General features: G+C 39.0%; 1 protein-coding gene across 4 annotated transcripts; it reads left to right on the top strand.

Annotated features, from left to right (window-relative positions):
• The first annotated feature begins 601 nt into the window (after window positions 1–601).
• LOC144667865 (transformer-2 protein homolog alpha-like) lies at window positions 602–26287 on the top strand. 4 transcript variants are annotated; one of them, XM_078529427.1, is made up of 9 exons: window positions 664–784; window positions 7858–8080; window positions 8413–8564; window positions 13557–13719; window positions 16097–16285; window positions 23833–23948; window positions 24049–24117; window positions 25660–25721; window positions 25818–26287. In XM_078529427.1, the coding sequence occupies exons 2-9, from the start codon at window positions 8051–8053 to the stop codon at window positions 25826–25828; spliced, it is 792 nt and encodes a 263-aa protein (XP_078385553.1). In that variant the 5' UTR covers window positions 664–784; window positions 7858–8050; the 3' UTR covers window positions 25829–26287. The 4 variants fall into 4 exon arrangements, with proteins under 4 accessions (XP_078385554.1, XP_078385552.1, XP_078385551.1 ...); XM_078529428.1 differs by lacking the exon at window positions 7858–8080 and having other exon boundaries at window positions 602–784; window positions 24085–24117; XM_078529426.1 differs by lacking the exon at window positions 7858–8080 and having other exon boundaries at window positions 602–784; window positions 24052–24117.

Genomic DNA, 26287 nt, shown 5'->3' with positions numbered 1-26287 from the left:
GAAACATATAAGATTCTGAGGGGACTTGACAGGATATATGCTCGGAGGGAGGGGGAGGCCAGTAAGTGGAGTTCAACCACAAGCAGATCAGCCATGATCTTGCTGAATGGCAGAGCAGGCTTGAGGAGCCAAATGGTCTACTCCTGCTCCTATTTCTTATGTTCTTATTCAAATCCATTCAATTTGGTCCTTCCGGAGGGTCAATCTTTTGCATCACACCTTAGCAGCATAGCCTTCTTCCTCACGTTATGCGTTTATCTAACATTTCCCCCTTAATGCATAAGAAATCTCCTATTGCTCCAGTTGCCTCCCTCTGTCTCTAATCTCTTCCCAACTGGATGCCAACAATCCGATTCCGAAACCAACACTTTTTCGTGTTCAGTGACATTAGAACATTCTAGGATCTCTCTGATTCTCCCGAACTTAACGGTTCAGTAAGCCCCGCCCCTGCCAAAAAGAGGTCGGGGCGCTATCAGAAGTCTGAACGCCTATTGGCCAGTGAGAACGTCAGTCAGCGTTTATCCTCACCGTCACTTCCGCTAGCAGGGTCGGTTGACGCGCGGTATAAAAGGGAACCTGGTTGTCAGGGCGCCATTTTGTCAGCTGTCGGTTGTTTGGTTTAGTTGAGGGTTGCGCGGTAAAAGTTTGTGTTTAATTTCGTCGGGTTGTTTAAAATATATATTTTTTTGTTGCTTTATTTGTGCCCGCGTGTGCTGTGTGTGTGTTTCTTTTGTTTGCTTTTGTTAAAATGAGTGACACGGAAGACTTGACTGATGAGGAAAGGGTGAGTAGAAATGGTGCAATGAAGAGTCTGTGGGTTTGCAGCGCAGCCTCTGAGGGTTTGCCATTCCAGGGTTTATATATTCTCGTTTCTGTAAATCATTTCCTTTTGACCACAAGTAGGACCCTGGTGAGCAGTAGGTTTATTGCCATCCTATTGCCTTACTTGCATGACCAAAGAGGCATCTATATATTTTCAAAAATGTCTACGTGCTCCCTTCATTTTTAAAAATAAGTGTAACTTCTATTTTCTAAAAATTAAACATAAACTCATCTCTCCCCTCCCACGCCGCCCCGCTGCAATGCTTTGCTTCCAGCCTCAATTGAAAGCAGACGGTAGGTTTATTTATTATTGTCAGCCATTTTTGTAAGGTGTCTCTGAAATTTCAATTTTCCTACATACAGCTTTTGTAATGTTTGGTTGATTCCTTTGCGAGAATTATTTTCAGAGAAGTTTTTTATTTAAACAGCTGTCAATCCTTGGGAATCACCTATTTTAAACCCGGAGCTTTGATTTGCAAAACGCTGCTTTGCAAGTCAATGCAATGCAGTACTAGCAGGTCAAAACAGGATTCGTATCAAATATATATTGTACGGTAGATGCAAATAAAAATGTTTATACAAGACTGATCAACTCGAAATTGTAATTGCTTTTATGTAACTGTCCCTTATGGATTTCACCTAATATGTTGCACAACGTAGATAATAGACTTGTTTACATCAGAGCAACAAAAGTTGCATCGGTTTTAGTTTTAGGTAGTTTTCTCTAAGGGGCTGAGCTTGCTGATTGCTGTTTTCCTGGTGGCTAGCTTGATAAGTCACTGGTACTGGTTCAGACCTGAAGGTCCCGATTTTGATTACAGGTCTGCATTGAGTTAGTTGATCTCAATTAGGCGTTGTGTTGCCAGAATTGGTCTTGGTACATGAACAGGATTGTGCTTAGTTGGATGGACCGCGAGGTAAAGTAGGCGTTGACATAGCCAGTGGGTGAGATACTGGAGGATTATTTGTGTATGTGGAACTGGACTTGAAGTGCCTCTGAAAGAGAAAATACAGAAAATACCTTGCATATAGCTGACATTTTCACAATACACTTTTTCAAGTATAGTAGTGTAATTACAATTCATTTATGGCTATTTGAGTAGGTTGTTAACCACAGTGTGTTGTATTTTTGAGGTCCTATCTTAACAAAAGTCATCTAACGTTTAGTATATTTTCTGGTTTGACTTGGAACAGTCTTGGAAGTTGTACTAAGTCTGACATTGAGATGGAATCAAATCATCAGTCATACGTCCAGTTTATTGAAAGTTGTTTTGTTAGCATCACCCTCAATTAGGCTTGACACAGAGGGTGCGATAAAGTAGCCAGAGGGGACTCTTCTTATGATTTCTTTTCACACTCTGGGATGTCAGTAATGAGCTGTGTGCAGAATTGAGTAGTTAAATGTGTCCTAACATTTGTAGCATAACTAGTTGAAGTTCTGCCCTGCCCTTTTTAAAAGAATATATTTGGAACTTTTATTCTGGAATTGCACAATATTAATTCATTAAAATAATATAAAGCTCCTTTGCATTGCAAGCGTTAGTCCCACACACTACCATGATCGGGACAGTTGTAAGATGTTTCACCTGATACCCATGTTTGCTGCTTAAAACAAAATTAAGGGAAATCTTCTGCTTTGTATGGTACTGAACTGTACAAACCTGAAATGTCGTAGGCCCAATACTCACTTCTGCTGAGGTAGATGATCTTAGCTGGGCAGTAGTGAGGTAATTACAATTTGTCTGATAGCCTTTTGAGTTGAGGAAAAAGTCATCATCTGCTCCTGACTTGCCTCTCAGCAACTGCTGCTGAAAAGTGCATGTCTCCACTGAATGAGATGTCCTTTTTAAAGAAAGTCACTTTTCAGTGAAATTGAAGATAGTCTTTTGAATTCTTTTAAAATGTATTCCTTCATGGGATACAGATGTCCTTGGCAAGGCCAGCATTTTGTTACCCATCCCCAATTGTCCTTGAGAAGATGGTGGTGAGCCACCTCCTTGAACTGTTTTTATTGCTTCTACGTGCAGTAGAATAATTATACCTTTAGAAATGCTTGGAGGAAAACTACCAACTGGGGTCCCTAACCCAGGAGCCAATTGTAGGATTAAACCTGCAATTGGATAGCACAGCACAGATGTTGGATTAAGCCTGTTGTTCTCTTGGCCTTTATTGCTCAGGTAGTAACTGACTCAACTCAGTGAATAGCTAGGAAAGTTGCATTTAAAGCATTTACAATCAAGCCATAAATTAGCAAAGGAAATTAAAGAACCTTTCAGCATTCTGGTTGTGAAACAGATTTGAAAAATTAGTTCAATCATATACCTTTACATAATGTTCTCGTGTTTGAAGACGTTCTGTGGGGTAAGATCTTCTATTTTTTTTTCTTAATTGGCGTGAGTTAACACTTCTAAGACTTAAATTTTTGTTTCCTACTTTCTAGTTTGTGTGCTCAATCTTGTGATGACCTTCCCCTATTCACTGATACTGCCATGGCATTTCCTGTTTCCATTTTGAATCCTATCTTCTCTCATATGGCATCCATACATTTGCACTTTACATAAAAGTTCAATTGGTAGAAATTGAATGAAAGGCCTAGTTAGATTCTCTTTCCCAGCCTTTGGGCACTGAAGTTAATTATATCAGCATCAGTAAGCTTTGCACCTAGGACTTTCATGGTCTGTTTGGCTTGGTACTACCCAGCCAATGTTTACAACCACTGAGTCATGAAGTGAGCTGTTGTATCTTAATCCATTTAAGTCTGCTATAACCTTATTGCTTTTTGAGCATGCCGCATGGAAGTGTTGAGTGTTCATGGTACAATAAGTATGTTATGTCGCCATGTAGGATCGCCAGTGTTTTGTACACAAATTTGCAGAAGGGCATCTTTGCTTTCTTTGAAAGAGCTATTGCAACCTAAGTACCTGATAAAATTAAGAATATAACATGGATAGATATGTTTAACTCCTTTCATGTGAGTAAACTTAAATCATAGATTATCATGCGTCTGCTACCCTTGTTCTTAAGTGCCAGATAGGGATTGGAAGATGCTGTTGAAGGAGTCTTGGTGAGTTGCTACAATGCATCTTGTAGATGGTACACACTACAGCTACAGTGTGCCTGTAGTGGAGGGAGTGAATGTTTAAGGTAGTGGATAGGGTGCTCATCAGCATAACCCTTAATTTATCAAGAAATTAAATTTTGACAACCATTATAAGAATATGTTCCATGGAGGAAAGCTTCTACCATCTTGAGACACTTTACCTAGTGATCTTTTTGAAAACTGATAAAACACCCCCCCCAACTCTCTGGTTTAAATAACTTAGAGGAATTTTGTAATTTAAATCAACTGACATAAACCTACACATTTAAAATTGTATTAAATTTTTAAGATTAGCTTTCCAGAAATACATTTTTACTTGATAATTGAAACTCCAAAATCGGAGATTAACTTTAAGGTCATTACCAACTGGATGCATCTGCTGAACCATTTTGATTGTATTTCAGGAAAGTGTTTAGCTTAATGTGTATATTTTAGGCTCGCTCTTGAATTTGATTTGAAATGTAATAATTACCACAAATACTCAAAATATGAGCAAGGTGAACATCTTGTACACATCACTAAAATGTAGTGGTCACATGCAAAAAATCCAGCAAAAACTAATCAAAAAGGTTAATAGAATGTTAGCTTTTATAATCTAGACAGCTCGAATATCAAGGGGAGAAAGTTTTGCTACAGCTTTACAAAGCCCCAGATAGACCATGTCTGGACTACACCATACCTTAGGATATATTGGCTTGGAAGGAGTGCTGTGCAGGTTCACCAGGATGTTACCAGGGCTCCAAGGGTTAAATTGAGGGGAGATTACATAAATTAGCTTTATATTCTCTGAAATATAGAAGATTACAGGGTCACTTGATTGAAGTTTTTAGGATTTTGAAAGAAATTAATGGGGTACATAGCGAGAAACATTTTCTGCTGTTGTGGTGGGGTGGAGTCTAGGGTAAGTGTACATAACCTTAAATCAAAGCCAGGCTATTTGAGAGAACTTGGGAGAGAGGCAGAAGTGTGTAGCGTTCTCCCACAAAAAAAGATGTGGTTCAATTAATAATTTAAAATCCGAGATGGATAGATTTTTGCTAGTCAAGGGTATTAATATGGAGCCAAAGCAGTTAAAGTACAGATAAACTATTATTTTAATTAGTGGAACAGACCTAACAGGATGAACAATCTACTTTTGTCTCTGTCTGTAATATCTTTTGCTGTCTTGAATATCAGGGATGGAGAGGAAAGACCTGAGACTGAGGTAGTGGAGAATAGAAATTACTACTGAAGTGCAGACCCTCTATGAAATAATAAAAAATTAAACCAGCTGAAGTAATCACCATATTAGATAATCAGCTTGGCACAGTTTCATATCCATGAATGTCTTCTATGTATATTAACTCTCTCGCATTGTTTTAGGTTTTACTTCTGGACTGTACCATTGAAACATATGAAAGAATGTAAAAGTTTGCGTTCCGAAGATAACCTATCAAATAGCATCATTACCAATCTTCAGAAGCCCACATTGGTCATTCAGATTTTCTAATGTGTGAGAATGCTGGGATTGATACATTGACGAAAATATTCATCAAGACCACTGGACAAATCCTTAACCCTTTACCTTAATTTCGTATCAAGGGGCAGTTAGGAGTTTACCACTCAGTTTACGCTGGGAGTTAACCTGTCTAAATTTGCCTTAAAGAAGCCAGTTCATATTATTTGCATTTATGCTGCTAAAACCTCCCATCAGGTACTTTGTTAGCCACTGAATGGATTACTAACTTTTTTTCAAATTGTCAGAGAAGTCAGAACAAACGCATGAACTAACAACTGGTTATTAAAATCATGGCTTGCACTTAAACAAACATTTGAGTATGCAAATATGTTGTAGATCGATTTAATTGAAATAAATAAGAGGTTACAAAGAAGAAATAAACGAGGTTACAAAGACAGTTCAGTTATGTAACAGTAAAATAAAATTAACTGCTTTTTGATTATAAGGTTGAAATCAGTGCCCAAGATTGATAGAAATTGGAGAAATACATTTAGGATTAGGCTCATTGATTAGCTGGCAAGGTAACAGCATAAAATAGCCTGTCTATATAAGTCTATATGTTAAGGTTAGCAATGCTTTCTGAAATGATACAACCTCATTGAGCTGGTGTGGATGAACTGGTGGCCTTGCTTTCCTTTGGGAAGATAAAATTAGTCTTTTGAGATGTCGAGTGATGAACCACCCCCACCTGTAGAGGATCCAGAGGACCCATTCCTTCTGGATCCTCTGCTCCTGGATAAATTCATCGGTACTGATAGATGTATCTGGACTAGTTGGTTTAAATCTCAACTTTATTTTGAGAACCTGAATGTCTAAGTGGAACATTTGTATATGCTTGTATCTGGCTGACATAGCCTAAAACCTCACCCTCTGTAATCTCTCTTTTAGTGTTGGAGATGCAGTTTCCCATTTTATGGATACCATACTATGTATACAAGGCACAGAACTTGTGCACTTACCACAAGGAACTGAAGTTAACACTGAACTTTGGAATCCAAATACTATCTTACATATCCTTAACTTTTTCTAAAGAAATCTCCATTCTATTGACTAACCCGAGTGATATTTTTGTTAGAGTTCAACCCTTCTAGTGTCAGTCATCTCACATCCTTGTTGACCTTCAAATCAATGAAACACCAGCACCTAGAAATGCCAGATCGCTCATTTACTGCCTAACTTCTCAGGTCTTTTCTAGCAATGGGATGAAATACAGGTTCAAAAAGGGCATCTTTATCCCTCTGAGTCTGTGGGCTGGTGGGCTTAATAGCTTTTAGAGGATTTATTAGTATTAGCCCCCTTCTTTTCTAGTATTCAGTGATTATAGCTTCATTTTGAGGACTCATTTAAGGTGATTCTTAGAATATTTCTCTTACAGGTGCATGACTGACTTGGTGCCACTCTGTTTCTAACTGATCAGTTCAGAACTGCTGTTGTATTCCTAGTGTTTTATCTTATTTTATTATAGTACCTATGTTTTAATTTCTGTGGAATTGTTGTAGCAATACTAAGAATTATGTGATTGTAATAAAATTATGAACATTCCCAGAAGGATGAGTTATTGGGACTTGTAATTCTGAAGGTTAGAGTAGATGAGAGTGTTGATCTCCATATGGTCCCCTACCCTGCCTCTTGTTTCCCACCCAGTTTGTTTATATAATGGAAGGAAAAAGCTGATTCATTCCATTGTATTTTGTTCTTTGTGATTTTCTTTTTGTGTTGATTAGGATCAGGGCAGGGGAATTAGTACAGAGAAATTAAACAGTTTTCTCATTGTAGTCACAAAGACAGCTTTTACTTTACAACTGTAGCATTGTTGCAGAATGGTTTTGGCTTTGCACGGACAATGAAATTGTAATGTACACAGGAGTCATGGTCAAATTTGACTCCAAAGTGAAACAGAGCTACAGTTGTACTGTAAAGGTGGTCCTGGCCTCAGTAGGAATTCAGTTGAGACTGTTGAAACTAATTTTATGAAGAGGTCTTAAAGCTAAAGAGAGAGGAGGCAGCTGTTAACACATCAGCTGGATGCTGAATTTAAACCTATGCCAAATGAAAGGACACGGTGATCGCCATCACCTATTTCCTCCTCTAATACATTTCTGTTAGACATTCAAACTTGTGTCGAAGGAAGATGGGTGATCAATAATGGTGTCTTGAAATTTTAGTTGTAGCACTTCTTAAACAAAAAAAAGTTTTACCACAGTTTTTATTAAAGCAGCAAGTTACTTCATTGTGTCACCTCTGATCCAGAGGAACTCGTATTATCCCTGATTTATAAAAAAGAGTAAAAGTTAATTTGCTTATCCCTGGCCTGATAGACACTTCAAAAACTAAAATCCCAAAATGGGTGGAGAAAGTTTAATGGGGAAAGTAAGATTTACAAGTTTTAATCTGAACCCATATACCTCATCATGCTGAATATTCTTTTTCCATTAAGGTTAATATACATGAAGAAGGTGGAATAATGGAAGATAATCAAGATAATGACTATACACACAAGTATTGCAGATCAGTCAAATAAATTTGAAGCTGAAATGAGAGCGAAGAATGGTCAGATAGAAGAGCATGCATGGTGTAAGGCATTAAGTGGTTTGGAAGGTGAAGAATACTCGGTGTGAGAAAACTGAAAAATGAAGAATGAAGAAAAGAAAAAAGTAAAAGCAAGTGAAGTAAATTTAAAAGAAGGTGTCTGGAGAAAAGATACCTAGGCCAAGTAATGTATATAGTCTATTTGTGTCTGTGTGCTACAGTTGTAGTATAAATTGCATGCTAAAATTTATAAACAGATGGATTTATAGAAAAATGAATTGGAACAAATATGATTTTAGGGAAATTTAACATTCTAGTTAGGTTAATTGGGGTTTGCTTTATTAGGGAGGTTGTTGAGGCGAAATTAAGTGCTGTAGTTGAGAATAAGATGTTTGCCTGATTAGGTTATAGCTGGAGTTTTACCTGTTCTTCTGTTTGATAATGAAATGTCCTGATGCTCTAGAATGGGAGATCAACATCAAGATCACGGAGTGGGAGCACAGCTGAACCGGCCAAGTCCAGAAGTCGATCTGCTTCTCGTTCTGTGTCAAGAACGTCAAATCTGTCAGGATCTCGGACATCATTCTCTAGATCTAGATCGAGGTCTAGGTCACGGTGAGTGAAAATACTACAGAAGAATTTGGATATCTTTAAGTTTGGATAACATGTACTTCTCCCAGTATAATGCTGTGAAGTTTACAATCTTCTCAGAATTTGCATGTCCTTTAATTCTGTCCGCCAGAAATCCAGATGTAATGTTGAACCTATTCTTTATTACTGACCACGTAATATATTTGGATTTCCAACAGGCTTTTGATAAGGTACGGCTTCATAGACTTGACTAAGCTTAGGCATGTGGTAAGAGCACGAGTAGCAGAATAAATTGCAAGCTGACTACAAAACAGGAAAAAACAGAATAGGGGCTAAGTTAGGTACAGCAAGCAATTAGGAAAGCGAATAGAATGTTATCATTTATTGCAAGAGGAATTGAATATAAAATTATGATGGTTATGCTTCAGTTGCACAGGGCACTGGTGAGACCACATCTGGAGTACTGTGTACAGTATTGGTCGTCTTATTTAAGGAAGGATGTAAATGCATTAGTAGTAGTTCAGAGAAGATTTACTAAACTAATACCAGGAATGGGCAAAACAAAAACAGAATTACCTGGAAAAACTCAGCAAGTCTGGCAGCATCAGTGGAGAAGAGAAGAGTTGACGTTTCGAGTCCAATGACCCTTCAACAGAACTGAGTGTAGTTAGGAGAGGGGTGAAATATATGATAACATTCTATTCGCTTTCCTAATTGCTTGCTGTACCTAACTTAGCCCCTATTCTGTTTTTTCCTGTTTTGTAGTCAGCTTGCAATTTATTCTGCTACTCGTGCTCTTACCACATGCCTAAGCTTAGTCAAGTCTATGAAGCCGTACCTTATCAAAAGCCTGTTGGAAATCCAAATATATTACGTGGTCAGTAATAAAGAATAGGTTCAACATTACATCTGGATTTCTGGCGGACAGAATTATATTTCACCCCTCTCCTAACTACACTGAGTTCTGTTGAAGGGTCATTGGACTCGAAACGTCAACTCTTCTCTTCTCCACCGATGCTGCCAGACTTGCTGAGTTTTTCCAGGTAATTCTGTTTTTGTTTTTGTTTTGGATTTCCAGCATCCGCAGTAGTTTTTTGTTTTTAACACCAGGAATGGGCAGTTTGTCTTATGAGGAAAGATTGGACAGGCTAGGCTTGTGGCTGCTGAAGTTTAGAAGAGTAAGAGGCGACTTGATTGAAACTACAAGTTGCTGAGATTGGCAAAAGTGGTGTTCCACAAGGATTGGTGCAGGGACAACTGTTCATCATTTATATAAACTTTTAGACTCCGGAATTGAACTACAATTTCAAAATTTGTAGATGACACACAAAGCAGGGGGTAATTAATGCAGAGGACTATGACAAAATATAGGAAGACATTAATTAACTTGCAGAATCGGCAAACGAAGGATATCATGGCTGATCTGACTGTAAACTCCTACCTACCCCAGATATCCTTTCACCCCTTTAGGTATCAAGAATCAATCTACCTCTGCCTTGAAAGTATTCAACGACAGTGTTTTTCCACTGCCTTTTGAGGAAGGGAGTTCCAAAGAGACACTACCCTCAGAAAAAAATTCTTCTCATCTATCTTAAATGGGTGACCCCTACTTCTACATTCTCTTACAAGAGGAGACATCCTCTCCACATGCACCCTGTCAAGACCCCTCAGGATCTTGTATGTTTCAATCAATTCGCTTCTTACTCTTCTAAACTTCAGCAGCGACAAGCCTAGCCTGTCCAGTCTTTCCTCATAAGACAAACTGCCCATTCCTGGTATTAGTTTAGTAAATCTTCTCTGAACTACTACTAATGCATTTACATCCTTCCTTAAATAAGACGACCAATACTGTACACAGTACTCCAGATGTGGTCTCACCAGTGCCCTGTGCAACTGAAGCATAACCTTCATAATTTTATATTCAATTCCACTTGCAATAAATGATAACATTCTATTCGCTTTCCTAATTGCTTGCTGTACGTAATTTACTGGCCTTTTGTGATTCATGCACTGACACCTAGATCCCTCTGAGTCTCAGAGCCCCACATTCCCTCTCTAGATAATACACTTTTTTTATTCTTCCTGCCAAAATGGGCAATTTCAATTTGCCAGATCTTTGTCCACTCACTTAAACCTATCTATGTCCCTTTGGAGCTTCCTTATGTCCTCTTCATAATTAACTTTCCTACCTATCTTTGTGTCATCAGCAAATTTAGCAACCATACCTTTGGTCCCTTCATCCCAAGTCGTCATATAAATAGTAAAAAGTTGAGGCCCCAGTACTGATCCCTGTGACACACCACTAATTACATTCTGCCAACCAGAAAAAGACCCATTTATGGCTACCCTCTGTTTCCTGTTAGCTAACCAATCTTCTATCCATGCCAATATGTCACACCATGAGTTTTCATTTTCCGCAGTAACCTTTGATGTGGCACCTTATCAGATGCCTTCTGGAAATCTAAGTACAGTACATCCACCTTTATCCACAGCACATGTGACTCCTTCAAAGAACGCCAATAAATTGGTTAAATGTGATATTTCCTTCTCAAAACCATGTTGACTCTGCCTGAATTTTTCTAAGTGCCCTGCCATAACATCTTTAATAGCTTCCAACATTTTCCCTATGACAGATGTTAAGCTAACTGGCCTGCAGTTTTCTGCTTTCTGTCTGTCTCCCTTTTTGAATAACAGAGTTATGTTTGCTGTTTTACAATCTAATGGCACCTTCACCAAATCCAGGAAATTTTGGAAAATTAAAACCAATGTATCAACTATCTCACTAGACACCACTTCTAAGACCCTAGAATGAAGTCCATCAGGACCCAAGTCCTCCCTAACTTTTCTTCCTCTCCCTTCTCTCAAAAAGATACCTCTGTCACAAAATACTGGTCGTAGACAGAACAGGAAGAAGGAGTAGGCCATGTGCCCCTTGAGCTTGCTCTGCTGATCTTCTACCTCAGCTTCACCAAGACCTGGAATATTGTGTGCAGTTTTGGTCTCCTTACCTAAGAAAGGATATACTTGCCATAGAGGGAGTGAAGTGAGCTTCACCAGACTAATCCTGGGTTGGCAGGATTGTCATAGGAGAGATTGGGCCCACCAGGCCTGTATTCACTGGAGTTTAGAAGAATGAGAGGAGATCTCATTGAAACATATAAAATTCTGACAGGGCTGGATGCAGGGATGATATTTCCTCTGGCTGATGGGTCTAGAACTGATCCCTGTGGCACACCACTCGTTACAGAAAATGACCCATTTATGACTATTGTGTTTTCTATTAGCTAGCCAATCCTTTATCTATGTCAGTATGTTACCCCCTACACCATGAGGTTTTATTTTCTGCAATAAGCTTTGATGTGGCACTTTCTGGAAGTCTAAGTACAGTACATTTACCAGTTCCCCTTTATCCACAGCACATGTTACTACTTCAAAGAACTCCAATAAATTGGTTAAACATGATTTCACCCCCTCAAAACCATACTTCAAACATCAATTAGTATTGTCCACACCACTCTTTCGAAGGTATTGACTCAGTATTGATGTATATGTTCATAAGTGCCAGTGTCCCTCCAATATCTTCAAATAACCAATGTTTATGTGTGAACCTCAAGTCAGAGTCCCATAGCAAAATATATCTGCATGCCTGATGGTGTCCTCAAATGACATGCATACTTCCTGGATAGTGTTTAGGGGTAGGAGCCCTCCCTGATTTTCTGCTCCCTAAGCAGAGACCAGGAGGACAACTGTTGCATTCCTATTGCTGCTCCACCTGAGGTCAGCTAATTTGGCGCAGTGAATCAAAACCAGAATCTTGCTGGTGTATCTGACTCAGCTGCTCATGCATAAACTCACTGGCATTAGAGGAAAATCTGTTCTTAATCAGTTTTTTTTAAAAAAACCCAACCTGACCAGATCCTGTAGATAACTCTTCTCTAAGCCTTTCATTTAGTAACTTGATAAACAAAAGCAGCTTTCATTTTGACTCTAGCTATTTTAAATTGCATGAACTTTCAATCTGCAACATCAGCATTTCTTCAACCTTAATATGACTGTCACACTGACTGTTCTTTAAGCATTGTGGCTAACTATAGCTTCCACACCACTCCTTCACGGTACTGTGACTTAGTCAACACCTTACATATAAGTACATTCAACAATACAGCACAGAAACGGGCCCAACCAGCCTATGCCAGCGTTTACGCTGAATTTGAACCTCTTCCTTCCTATCTTTCCTCATCTATCAATATTAACCACCTGTTCCCTTCTCCTAGTTTCCCCTTAAATGCACCTCAAATGCTCTTGGGTAGTAAGTTCCACATTCTCTTTAAACCTAGTATATTCCTTGCTTAGTCCTGCAGCATTTGCAGATTTATGCAGTAAGCTATTGGGGGAAACTTTCATCCATCTTGCTCTGATTTAATGAGAGTTATTAATCATCACAATCACATTTGCCATCTATGGGAATGCTTAACTTGTGCCCTACTCTTTGCAATTAAAGTAAGAATTGCATTAATATAGTATTTTGCACAATTTCACATTGTTTCAAAGCAGTTTACAGCTAAATATGTGTAGCCACTCTTGTGTAGTCCCCTTGTGGGGCATTCTAGAACGAGAGGCCATAGTTTTAGGCTAAGGGGTGGTAGATTTAAATCAGAGATGAGGAGGAATTACTTTTCTCAAAGGGCCGTGAATCTGTGAAATTCACTACCTCAGAGTGCAATGGATGGCGGGACGCTGAATCGATAAGCTAAGGAGGAGATAGACAGATTTTAAATTAGTAATGGGTTGAAAGGTTATGGGGACAGCGCGGGAAATCGGAGTTGAGGCCGAAATGAGATCAGCCATGATCGTATTGAATAGTGCGGCAGGCTTGGGGGGCTGAATTTGCCTACTCCTGCTCCTAGCTCTTATGTTTAATGTAGGAAATAAATGTATTATTGTTCTTTTTGGAAAAAATTGGTTCCTACTGGCCAGAATGTTTATAATCACCGTTAATTTGATTCTACTTAACAGATCAGGCTCCCGACGCCGCTCCAAGTACTATTCACGATCCAGATCACACTCTCGGTCATACAGGAGGAGACATAGGAGTAGATCTTACTCACCTGTGTACAGGCGCCGGAGAAGCAACAGCCACTCTCCTATATCGAGAAGACGACGTCATATTGGAAACCGGGTCAGTGTACATTGTCACCCGTTGCTTTTTTTTTGATTGATTTGTGTAAAGAGTCTAAATTGCAAGAAAGTTTGCTCTTTAGGAATTCACCTTACCACCAGTAAATGTGAATCTTTCATCAAATGCTTCTGCATCATTGCCACTCAGCAACACAATTCTATAAAGTACAGGAGCAGGTTGAAGCAAAATATATTAAAGCAGCATATCAGCAATTCAACATTTCATTTCAACAGTGATCCTAACTATCTTACCATAGATCTCCATCAGAGCAAAAGGGGTAACATTTATAAGACTACTTGTCAAGAATTGAGTCTATCTGAAACGAATGAGCGGTATGGAGAAAATGTGGTCCCAGATACCGCTTCTAAATAGCCTTTATTTGTACCTCCCTATTTTGTTTCCTCCAAAAAAAGGATGAACTTGCTACTGTACAACCATGACCATTTATAAGGCTCTATACTCTGACTAGTCAGTACTACTGAAAGATTGGCTGGGAGTCACATTCCTTGACAACTTAAATGTCTGAGGTACAAGACCTGGGTTGACTTGGGTGTTTAGCACTGTTTGTATTTATGGGCTCTCAATTGATTATATTTTGTTTTTATTTGGTTTTCCTCCGTTTTTAAAAGATTCACTCACCACATATCATTCTCTAAACACAATGAGTGGGACAGAAACCTCCCCTCAGATGTCTTTTAATGTTATTTTGCAACTGGCTATTGTTGGGTGCATAAAAATGGCTAAGATATACGCAAGAAGCCAAGTGCAAAGTGACTGACTTGAGAGGGAACCATAGAAAAGTTACTGCACAGAAGGAGGCCATTCGGCCCATCTTGTCCATGCCAGCCTGGGGACACCCAGGCGCCCTTTCTAATCCCACCTTCCTGCACCTGGCCCATAGCCCTGCAGCTTACACCACTTTAGGTACAGATTCTGCCTCTACCACCAACTTGGGCAGTGAATTCCAGACATCCACTACCCTCTGCATAAAAAATGTTCTTCCTCATGTCCCCCCTAAACCTTCTGCCACTTATCTTGAATCTATGTCCCCTGGTTCTAGAATTCTCCACCAAGGGAAACAATTTTATCCTGTCCACTCTATTTATTCCCCTCATAATTTTGTATACCTCAATCAAGTCACCTTTCAGCCTTCTTTGTTCTAAGGAAAATAACCCCAACCTATCCAATCTCTCCTTGTAGCTACACTTTTCTAACCCTGGCAACATTCTTGTAAACCTCCTCTGCACTCTCTCCAGAGATATTACTTCCTTCCTGTAATATGGTGACCAGAACTGCACACAATTCTCTAGTTGTGGCCTCACCAGTGTTTTATACAACTCCAACATTATATCCTTACTTTTATATTCTATACCTCTGCCAATGAAGGAGAGCATTCCATATGCCTTCTTTACAACTTTGTCTACTTAAACTGCTGCCTTCAGGGACCCTGTGTAATTGTATGCCAAGATCTCTCACTTCATCTACCCCTCTTAATGTATTCCCATTTAGAGGGGTAGATGAAGTGAGAAATCTTTTAGGGAGAGAGGGGAGAATCAATCATGATCCTGTCCTCACTTGGAATCCACATTTGCATTTACAACAGGGATTGTGTATGCCCACCAGGAGCAAGAGCTTGATCATTTTTCTCTTCCTAAAACAGGATTGCTGGAACTAATTTTAGTACCCTTATCTTAAGATAGAAGATGCACACCAGTGTTTTCTGGTAGCAAGTGCAATTCGTCCAGGAACGGAAAACATGGCAGGAAACTGAGATAGTGGAAATTCCCTGCATTTACCCCTGCATTTCCTCCAGTACAACTTTAGATTATACAGATATGCAGACCGACATTCAACAAGTGTGGGTTTAATCAGGCTCATTCTCATGCAGCTCTCTCTTGTCTGCAGGTTTTGATTAGTTTTATTAATGAAAAATAATTTTCTTAGTGTAATTTAAAATAACTTATGAAATGAATTTCCTGAAAGAAAGTATAATTGGAAGGGTACGTTGGTATAACGGAAAACATAAACTACTACCCAGGTGGAAGGTGTTTTAACCTGTTAATTTTACTACTGTGTATCCAGCCAGTGCTGACTTTATCTTGGCTCAGACACCTGATTAATATCCAAAACCACCCTGGATACTGATCTGCAGGATTGCTGATGAAGCCAAAAGGGTTATTGTTTACAAGAGTGGCTTGTAGCTGAAAGGTGACACTCTGATATCCGCAAACAAGTATACGTTTCATTAACCATAGTTCCATAGTGGTTACACAGGGAGGGAGGGGAGCATTTTATATTTTAAATGTTAATGTCAGTATTGTTCCCATTCTAAAATGAAATTTTGAAGGTTGAACTATTGTTTTTGTTTCCTCTCTAGAGCAACCCAAACCCTAATAATTGTCTAGGAGTGTTTGGTCTGAGCTTGTACACCACCGAACGAGAGCTACGTGAAGTATTTTCACGATATGGACCACTTGCTGGAATCAATGTTGTCTATGATCAGCGGACAGGAAGATCAAGAGGATTTGCTTTTGTCTACTTTGAAAATGTTGAAGACTCTAAAGAAGTATGTTTAAACAGCAGCCTGAATAGCCATTAGGGGACAAGCCTAAGTGTTCTTCTGTTACCACAGTTCAGAAGTAACAAAAAGTCTTGCTTTGCTGCTGTCAATCCAGTCTGAGATGTGAAGGCTGTAATTTCTGTCCCAAGTGAAGCCACATCAAAAAGCTTAAAATGTTGCTTTTCCTTGGCTTTTGCTATGAATAGGGTAGTTAAATCTAGTACACTATTTGATAACCTTGGAAAAATCATAAATATAAAATCTATTGCTACAATTTATTCATAGCCTTGAGGTAAACCATCTTGTAAAACCATCTTGTATACTTAATTGCTAGTAAAAGCTTCCTTTTCCTGTTCTACTTTGATTCTGGTTTTCACAAACAAAAATTTTAGAACAGGATAACCTCAAGAAGCTGGCCCTTTAGTTCATGGAAGCCTTGCTGTGTAGGAGATTCATTGGCAGCAAAACTGTTTATGGAGAGAACCTTTTACGTATTATCCCACTTTTTTTTTTCATTCTTTCCTCAAGGCACTGATTGTTGCTTGAGGTACAGTTCCGCAGGCGACTACAGTTCTTTGGTACTTTGCCCAAGTGGCTTTTATTTTCATGTGTTGAACCAAGAAAGGCTAGTAGGTTACAAAGTGCACCACAGCTGAGCCTCATTCAACATCCCCAGTGGAATGCTACTGGCTAGCCATCAGTATTTGGAAACCTGAGACCCTAAGCAATGCTCCCTGTAATTTTTCTTTGTATGCTCTGCTGGCACTGTGCATTCCCTTAATATGGGGGAACAGCTGCGTATAGACACATCTTAAAGTGAACTAATTTGTTGCACTGCGCAGTATTCAGATTGCTGCATAGTCACGCACCCGTACGGTTTAGGTGGAACATTGACCCCAAGGCTAACTTTAGTGGCTTTATCTGTCTGACAGTAGATCAGGAATTGAACCTTCATAACTTGGTACAGCACCAAGTAATGTCCTTGTCCATCAGAACATCATAGGAGTTGTACAGTTTTTTAAGTTCTGTTGTTGCCTGTTGCTAGTTCATCCTTGAGTAGCTTCTCTTTTCTGCCATTTTAAACGAAAGCAGTTTGTAACCACGGTTTACCATGTGATGTTTTCCAGTTGCTCGTGGGTGCAATTGTTTTCCTGGTGCCAAGTGGATGCCCAGGCATTAGCCTATTTTCCTAGGATTCTCTGTCACCTGAAAGCCTAGTATGAAATTGGCAGAGCTCTGAAAATGGGTCCACAGTCCGGGGAATAGTACAAGGAGATGCTAGTAAAGGAACAAGAATCTATCCATTTCTTAAAAATTTCTTTGCTTCTTCACTATTATGCAAAATCACATAGCCATGTCTAGTAAATCTTAGGGTTGACCATAAGAAAATATGTGTGGAAATAATGTAGACCCTGCATCCTATCACACTGTAGAGTACAATGTTAGCAGAAAAAAACATAGTGCCATAGTCTGCAGATCTTGTCAATTCTTCATTAATATTGCCAAGATCCACCTGAAACAGAAAAATCATGTACCATAAAATGATGGAAATCTAGTTGCTCAATGGCTAAATACACCAACTGGTGTGACTGAGGAAAGCCCCACATTCAGTCTAGCCCAGGGATGAAATACATGGCTTATTTCTTCCCCCTCTCTCCTTAGCCCAGGAACATTGGAACCCCAGAGATCATTAGGGACCTTAAATATGTGCATTTAAAATAGTGCTACAGTTACTGGAATAGTATTTGGAGGCCTTGGTTAATTCCAGACAATTAAGAGTTTAAATCCCACAGTGATATTTGAAAACTTTAATGTTGTTTTTAAAATCTGGAAATAAGTTGCTAATATCAGTAAAAGTGACCATGAATCAGTTGAATTGTTGTAAATGTCCTTTCTCTTTCTAGGTTATATGTGACTATAGCCCTACACCAAAGTTATTGACTCAAATGGCCTAACAGACCACAGTTGTAACAGTGGTCCAGGGAGGCCCACTGCCATCTTGAGGGCATTGGAACAGGCCTTGCCAGTAAATTTGCACATCCTAAAGTTTTTAAATTCAGCCCAAAGGTCACGTGGGATCTTGTTGGTGTCTATAACTCAGCACTGTACGATGCAATTCATCTATTCAGTGAGCTGGCAGGGGAGTTGATAATTAAGAATTCATTCAGAATCATAGGATGATCCAGCATAGAATGAGGCCATTTGGTCCACTTTGTGTGTCAGCTTTTTGAAAGAGCTATTCATCTAATTCCTCTGTTCTTTCCCTGTGGCCTTGTAATTTTTTCAATTTCCTTTTGAATGTTACTGTGGAATCTGCCTCCACCTCCACAGCCCTATAAGGCAGTGCATTCCACATCACAGCTTGCTGTGTATAAAATAAAAAGTTCACTCCTCTCACCCTTGCATCTGTGTTTTCTAGCTATTGACCCTTCTGTCATTGGAAACAGGTTCACCTTTTTTACTCTATCAAAGCCCTTCATGATTTTGAACAATTGCTGAATCTCCCCTTCTCTGTTCTAAGGAGAACAACCCCAGCTTCTCCAGTCTCCACATATCTGAAGTCCCACATTCCTGATATTATTCCAGTCATAATTGCTCCAGAATGACACCCTTCCTAAAGTGTGATGCTGAATTGAACACACTACACTAGCTGAAGCCTTAGTGTTTGTAGAGCATGATTTTGTGTACTCTTCCTCAATTGCTAAAGCCAAAGACCTGTATTTTTTTTTAACAGCCTTGTCCAACATCAAAGATTGTGTCTCTGTTCCTGTACCCCTTTAAAATTGAACTGCTTATATTGCCTCTCCTCATTCGTTCTACCAAAACTTATCAATTCACACTTCTGTGCATTAAATTTAATCTGCTGTGAGTAAGCCCATTTTGCCAGTCTGTGTTCTCCTGACATATGTTACTATCTTCCTTATTCACTACATTTCCAAGTTCTGTATTGTACCTTGAAATTATGCCCTGCATTCCCAAGTTTTCATCGTTCATATATATATCAAAGAGCACTGGTCCTAAAACCAACTCCTGGGGAACACCACTGTGTAACTTCCCTCTAGCCTGGAAAAACACTTAACTCTCTGCTCTCTCTCTTCTGTCCCTTGGCCAATTTTGTATCCATGCCATCACTGTCCCTCTAATCCAATTGGCTTTAGTTTTGCTAACAAGTCTATTATGTGACATTTTGTTATGCACTTATTTTGAAATGCCATATATACAGCATCAACCACCCCACCCTCATCAATCCTCTGTTTCATCAAAAAACTCAACATTAGTGAAATATTATTTGTCTTTAACAATCTGGCTTTCATTTATTAGCCTGTACTTTTCCAGATGCTAATTAATGTTATCCCAAATTATTGTTTTCTAAAAGTTTCCCTACCACTGATGTTAGGATGACTGGCCTGTAGTTGCTGGGTTTATACCCTCTCCTCTTTCTCTCCTCTTACCCCCCCCCCCTTTTTAATGCAAATGTATCATCTGAAACCCTGTAGTCCTCTGGCACCATCCCCATAACCAAGGGAAGTTAGAAGATTGTAGCCAGAGCCTTGGGAATTTCCACCCTTGTTTTCCTTAGCAATTTAGGGTGCATCTCATTCGACTAGGTGACTTTTTCTACTTTGAGGACTGGCAACTCTTTCAGTACTGTATATCTGTATCTATTTTTATCTTATCCAGTATCTCTACTGCTTTTACCACTACATTGGCAACATCTCTTTAGTGAACTCAAATGCAAAGTACTGAAATTACTCATTTAATGCCCCTGCCTCCAGATGATCATTTTGGTCCTCCTTCAACTCCAATGTTTCTTTAACTACCCTCTTTGTGTTTATACAATACTTTTGGGTTCCCTTTTGAGTTAACCATTAATCTATTCTTGTATTATTTTCTATGCCCTTCTTATTCCTTTCTTAGATCTCTTCTGTACTTTCTATATTCAGCTTGTTTCTCATACTTCATTGTTAAACTTATTGTATTAACCCTCCTTTTCTGTCTCATGTGTCTTTAGTCTCCAATGAGCTCTGGCTTTGGTTGTCTGTCCTTTCCACCTTTTGGGAATGTCAATTCTGTACCCAAACCATCTCTTTGCAGGCCTCCCATCATTCAATTACAGCATTGTCTGCAATTTTTTGATTCCAATCCACCTGGTTAGTTCTCTTTTCAACTCCTGGAAGTTGGCTCTTGTCCAGTTAAGAATTTCTACACTGGATTGTGCCATTTCTTTTCCATATCTGTTCTAAACCTAATGATATTGCAATCACTATTCCCCAAATGTTATCCCATCAAAACCTATTCCACTTGCCCCACTTTATGCTCCAGAGCTAGATCCAACATTGCTTGCTGAATTGTTGGATAGAAGCACACTGACCAAGAGAGTTCTTTTGTACACATTTCATTAATTCCTCTCCTGCTTTGGTCTTTACACTGTTGCTTTCACAGTTTATATTAGCATAATTCCTCTCCTGTGCTATAATAGCTTCATGGATCAATACTGGCATTCCTTTTTCTTTCTTCCCTATCTTTTTGGAACCTTGTCAAGGATATTAATTTTCCAGTTCTCTCCTTTGAGCCAGGTCTCCGATATTACCATGTGGGATATTATAAGTGGCATAATTTTTAACAGTGCTTGTCCATGCCCAGGACATGTTTACTGTTGAGACAGTCAGTACCTCAAACTAAGTCAATGGGAGACTCGTAATAAAACAGTTCATTTAAAAGAATGCTATGATATAACTTTTGAACAGTTTAGTGTTTTGTATGTACTATGAACTTCGCAACACTTTGTTCTTGTTAATCTAGGTTGAGCAAGTGCTGAAAGATGGTAATTGTTTTTAATATTGGGTTTAGTACGATAAATGAAGGTATAATGAAAGCAACTGAGTGGCATAGAAGTTGGGTGTGCCAATGTAATGTGCCACAAAGTAGGATGAGTGTACACAAAAACCAAAAATGCTGGAAAAACTCAGCAGGTCTGACAGCATCTGTGGAGAGAGACAGAGTTAACGTTTTGAGTCCGTATGACTTCAGAGCTAAAGGAATGATAAGGAGTGTACATGGTGAGCACCCAACCTTGATGAAATGTTGAGTACAGATTAATAAAAGCAAAGTACAGTGGATGCTGGAAATCTGAAATAAAAACAAAATGCTGGAAAAACTCAGCAGGTCTGGGTTTTATGAGAAGTGGCACTGAAGCAGCATAAAACCCACATTTTTACCTCCAGCTCTGAAGAAGTCATATGGACTTGAAACGTTAACTGTTTCTCTCTCCATAGATGCTGCCAGACCTGCTGAGATTTCCCAGCATTTTCCATTTTTATTACTGAATACAGATTATAGACCATTCCTCAGAGGAAGCAAAATTCGAGAACCAATTGGTTAGTACAAGCTCTGCCTTTATGTTACCTGCCCGTCCAAACAGGGAGGTTTGAAAGAGAAAATTGTAGAAGTGCAAAAGCTCCACCTTGGCGCAGAAATAAGTGTTTAACCCCTGTTGCATTCAGTATCTTAATAGGAGGGTCTGGATTATACTTGCGATTTAGTCAAAAACATATTTGCAACGGGATCCTAAGAATTTGAAACTGATGCAATTGGCCCATGGTATTAAATGCCTGGATATGCGGGCTTGTATGAGCTGTGAGCACGTGATCCCTCGGGCGCGGACCCGATTGGTTGGGGGGTTGCTCGGATTGTTGCAAAGTGGAGCTTCCTGATTGGATATCGTGACTTGAATTTTATTTGATAATGGCGCGCGTTCAGCGTCTCATAACCATTCAACGTTACCGTAGAGCCCTGGGCTGCGAGAAAGGACAAGCAGCAAAGCACTAGCTGAGCATCACGAGCTAAAATATCTGTTGCACATGTTGAGTGTCGATGATTACGTTTTACTTAAAGGCGTTGGCCTGCTTTCTTTCCCCTCGCGTCCTCGTGCTTTAAACTTCACATTTGGACAACAGGTTTCTAAGCCCCCCTCCCAAAATTACATTTAAAAGTTATTTTTTAAAAAATACAGATTACAACTGGCGCTGAGAGGCTGGGTTGGGGAAAGGCGACATAATGTAATCTTTAACTGTTGCAATATTTTCTTGTTCGTTATGCGTATTTGATTTGCCGAGATAAGCAGCTTGCTTTTATCTATGGGGAGAAAGGTAAGTAGTAAAGATGACAAGGAGGGAAGTTGAAGCGGAAACTGAGAAACAAGTAACAGACCATGTTGCGTTTTGCTTGGGGGGAAAAAAATCACCAATGGCGAGTTTTGCTCTCTTCATAAGGACCTGAACCGGATCCGGAGTTTCATAAGTTTATGTATTTAGCCGGTCTACTTTGTTATAATTGTCTTCATCAGGTGTTTTAAGATTTTAATAGATTTAACTATCTTTTAAATATCAAAATCTGAATGGAAAAATGGGTAGTGGACAGCTAGTGTCAGAAGATGGAAATGTTCAGTTGATCACGTCCACGTAAACAAAGAAGAAACGGTTCTGTGGTAGTATCTGCAATTTTGGAACATTTTGTGTTGTAGTTGGCAACATTTCCAGCATTTCCGTATTTTTATAGTGTTCGTGGACAGATTGCTAAACTGTTTCACTCCGACTGATGGAATTCCAGGCTTCCACATTTAATCAGGACAAGTAGATCTCTAGATTGCTGCATGTTTTCTTACTAATGTGTGCTCAACGTGGTTGCTTCATCCACGTTAATGCATCCTTCCAATACAATAGATACATCATGAAATCCCAACCTATAGCCTACTGTACTGTAGTCTATTTGGTATAATTTCAAATCATTCCCTTGTATGTTTTGGGATAGGAGGTAGACCACTGTGATAAGCTTATATTTTCATAAGATGTACTAGGTGGAAGTTGAAACTACAGACTCTTGAGTATTGATTTCTTATGGTAAGCGAGAAACAAAAAATGTTCTTGGGTCTCATTTTTTTCCTCTCCCTCTCTCCCATCCCTCCAAATCTTAGGACTATAAATAAATAAATGGCCTTATTAGTAAATTTCCCATTTTGTGCAGCCATTTGTGTAATCTTGTAATTCCTCAAATTTTATGCTTTTCAACTGCACTAAAGGTAAAGCTCTGAAGTAGTGTGGTTTGGGGTAGAGAAATAATACAAAGCACATCCAGCTCACGTAGGTTTGACAGCATGCTGTACTCAAAATGTTAACCAAACTTTTCTCTTTATCTGTGTTCCCAGTATTTTGTTTATTGTTCATGCTAACTGTTGATTGGTATTTAATAGTATATTAACTGCAGGATCAATTCCAGCAACAGCTGCAGTTGTCTGTCTGATGATGAGATAATTTGCCTGTTCAGAGTATCACTGCTGGTAGTTAAAATTTCAATTATTTGAATGAATTATCTGAATATAAAATTTGAATCTAGAGATTCCACACACTAAAAATATTAAATTGACTCCAGGTAAAATTGCAAAGTGACCAGCCTGAGTGGAAGTTGCAAGTGTTTTAGTTAATCATTGAGACCTACACTTTTTTCCCCCACGATGTGATTTGCAATCAAGGTAATGCCTAGTCTTTTTTCTACAGGCAAAGGAACGTGCTAATGGGATGGAACTGGATGGTCGACGCATTAGGGTAGATTATTCCATTACAAAAAGACCCCACACTCCAACTCCAGGAATCTACATGGGCAGACCAACAACGTGAGCTCAGTCTTTTTCATACAAAACCTATTTTTTGCACAATACCTTTCATAGTGATTACTGAATTGGGCACATGTCGCCATTTTTTGACATTTTACAGCAGTGTTGGTTCTTCTCATTACAATGACTCTTACAGTGACAGATATGATGACCGGGATTACAGCTACAGGTAATGCTTGACTCAAACTGGATATGGTCTACTCATAGACGTTGTTGCTATTTATTTTTACATTCCGCTACTTTGACTCTGGCTGTAACCCTTCCAGTGCAGTACTCTTGAATTCACTTACTTAAGGGTGTTTGCCTTGCTGATTCTCTCCCCACCTTCACCTTCAAAAGCATCCTGAAATCTGTTTCTGTGTAAATGCCTTTGGTAACCTCCCTCAACCCTTCTCCTAATTCTGTTCTACAGCCTGACGATCTCTCCATTTCAGTAAACCTCCAAGTTGAAGATGCTTTATAAATGCCTGTTGTATCAAACAAATCTTAATTTGAAGGGTATTGGTGAATTAATTGGATCATTAGATTTTAGTAGGCCTTTCCCAACTGTTGTTTATTCATTGTCAGCATCCAAACTCAAATTCCAACGCTTTCCTGGCTAGTCTGCTATCCTCCATGCTCAATAAATTTTAGTTTATCCTAAACACTGTTATCCATATCCTACCCTACCCTGCACTGCTAGTCCTGCTCCTATCCTTGCTCTCTCACACCTTTAAAACATCCCTAAAACCTCACTCTTTGACCAAGCTTTTGGTCATTTATCCTATTACTCCCTTTTGTGGCTTGAACAAATTTTAGTTAATAATATTCCTGTCAAGTACTTAGAACATTTGCAATTGGTGCTGCATAAATGCAAGTTATCGCTGACCTATGTCAGTCCTTGATCTGCAATTTAAAGTTTTCATCCTCCTGTTATGTACCTTCACAGCCTAGGCTCTCTATTCCTTTAGCCTCACCCTGGAACACTCCATTCCTCCAGCTTTGGCTGCTTCTGCTCCCTCACTTTGCCCTGCCATTAGCAGCAATGCCTTTAGCCATTAGGCTCCACAGTCCAGAATTCCTTTCCTAACCCCATCTGCAATTTACCTCCCACTTTCCTTTAAGACCTAACTTAAAACTCAGATTTTTAAAATCAGCCTTTTGTTAACCCCCTCCTAATTTCCCTTTCTTTGGCTCAAGCATCATTTTTGTCTATTACGCTCCTATAAAATGCCTTGAGCATTATTCTCCATGAAAGGCAGGCACCATGTAAATGCAAGTTGTTGAAATTAAACAGTGACTCATTCTTCTAAAACCCTACAATGCAACATGACACCATGTAGGTTAATTTTAACTTCATAATTAGGTGAACCCCTGGCTACATGTCAGAACTACTCATTTAACCTTCAAACTGGCTTGTACTATTACAACTTTGAAATGAAATGCACTTTCACCTGCAATCAAACCAGGGCTGTTGGTATTCTCTAAATGCTGAATTATGAGGGGAAATTATGATTAAATTATGAAGCAGCCACAATTAAAGTTAATTTTAGTACAATTTATATTGTAACAATACAGTAACTAGTGAATTTATAAAATGGATGTGGGTAGTTTTTTTCAGCATTGCTCCCTCTTTGGTGTTTGGTAAGCAGTAAGGTTGAGTGCTGATGTAATCAAAGTCCTATCTGTATTCTGGATTTCTTAAGAAGTAAAATGTTTGCACTGTTCCTAGAAAACATTCACCTTCACCCTATTACAGAAGATACAGATCTCGATCTCGTTCTTACACCCCACGTAAGTGTTGAGGCCTTTAATTTCTCTCCTGCCTTGCAAAACTTTTTTCAAAAAAACCACCAGATTTTGAAGTGATGTGTTATTTTCTCTCTGCAGGTCGATACTGATGACACCTACCAAGTAATTCCTACCAGTTTAAAATGGATGGGAACCTTTTCAAACCTACAGGGATTTTTTTAAACTAAAATGAGAATTCTTGGGCATTGTAGTGCTTTTTTTAAAAAGTTTTTAAATTATTTTAAGCAAAGCCCTATAATCAGAAGTAGTCTCTCATTTTAAGATATAATAGTTTTCTGGTGCCTCACTAAGTCGTATTGCTTTTATAGTGAGAGGGAGCCTGTCTTTTAAATGGGAGACCTACAATACAGTATTGTGTTGCATTAAATCTCAATTATTGCAGTCATATAATTTCTGGTACGTATGTACTCATTACTTTGGGATATTAAGCAAGGTGTCTTGACTTTTTGTGCACAATGTTTGTTTATGCATACTTTATAAGGAAAGATTCAGTTGTAAAGCTGCTTTGTGGGAAGTGATGACATGCAATAAATGTCTTAGACACAGAA

The sequence above is a fragment of the Cetorhinus maximus genome, chromosome 25 (genome assembly GCF_964194155.1).
Source record: "Cetorhinus maximus chromosome 25, sCetMax3.hap1.1, whole genome shotgun sequence".
Lineage (NCBI taxonomy): Eukaryota > Metazoa > Chordata > Chondrichthyes > Lamniformes > Cetorhinidae > Cetorhinus > Cetorhinus maximus.
The sequence above is the reverse complement of the archived record's forward strand: the minus strand, read 5'-3'. Positions and strand labels throughout refer to the sequence as shown.

What these genes read in the sequence shown, in the direction of transcription:
- LOC144667865 (XM_078529425.1), top strand. Translation starts at nt 749, where the DNA reads ATGAGTGACACGGAAGACTTGACTGATGAGGAAAGG. An exon ending in ACTTGACTGATGAGGAAAGG is followed by an intron (nt 785 to 8,412) that starts GTGAGTAGAAAT and finishes CTGATGCTCTAG; the next exon opens with AATGGGAGATCAACATCAAG. An exon ending in ATGTTGAAGACTCTAAAGAA is followed by an intron (nt 16,286 to 23,832) that starts GTATGTTTAAAC and finishes TTTTTTCTACAG; the next exon opens with GCAAAGGAACGTGCTAATGG.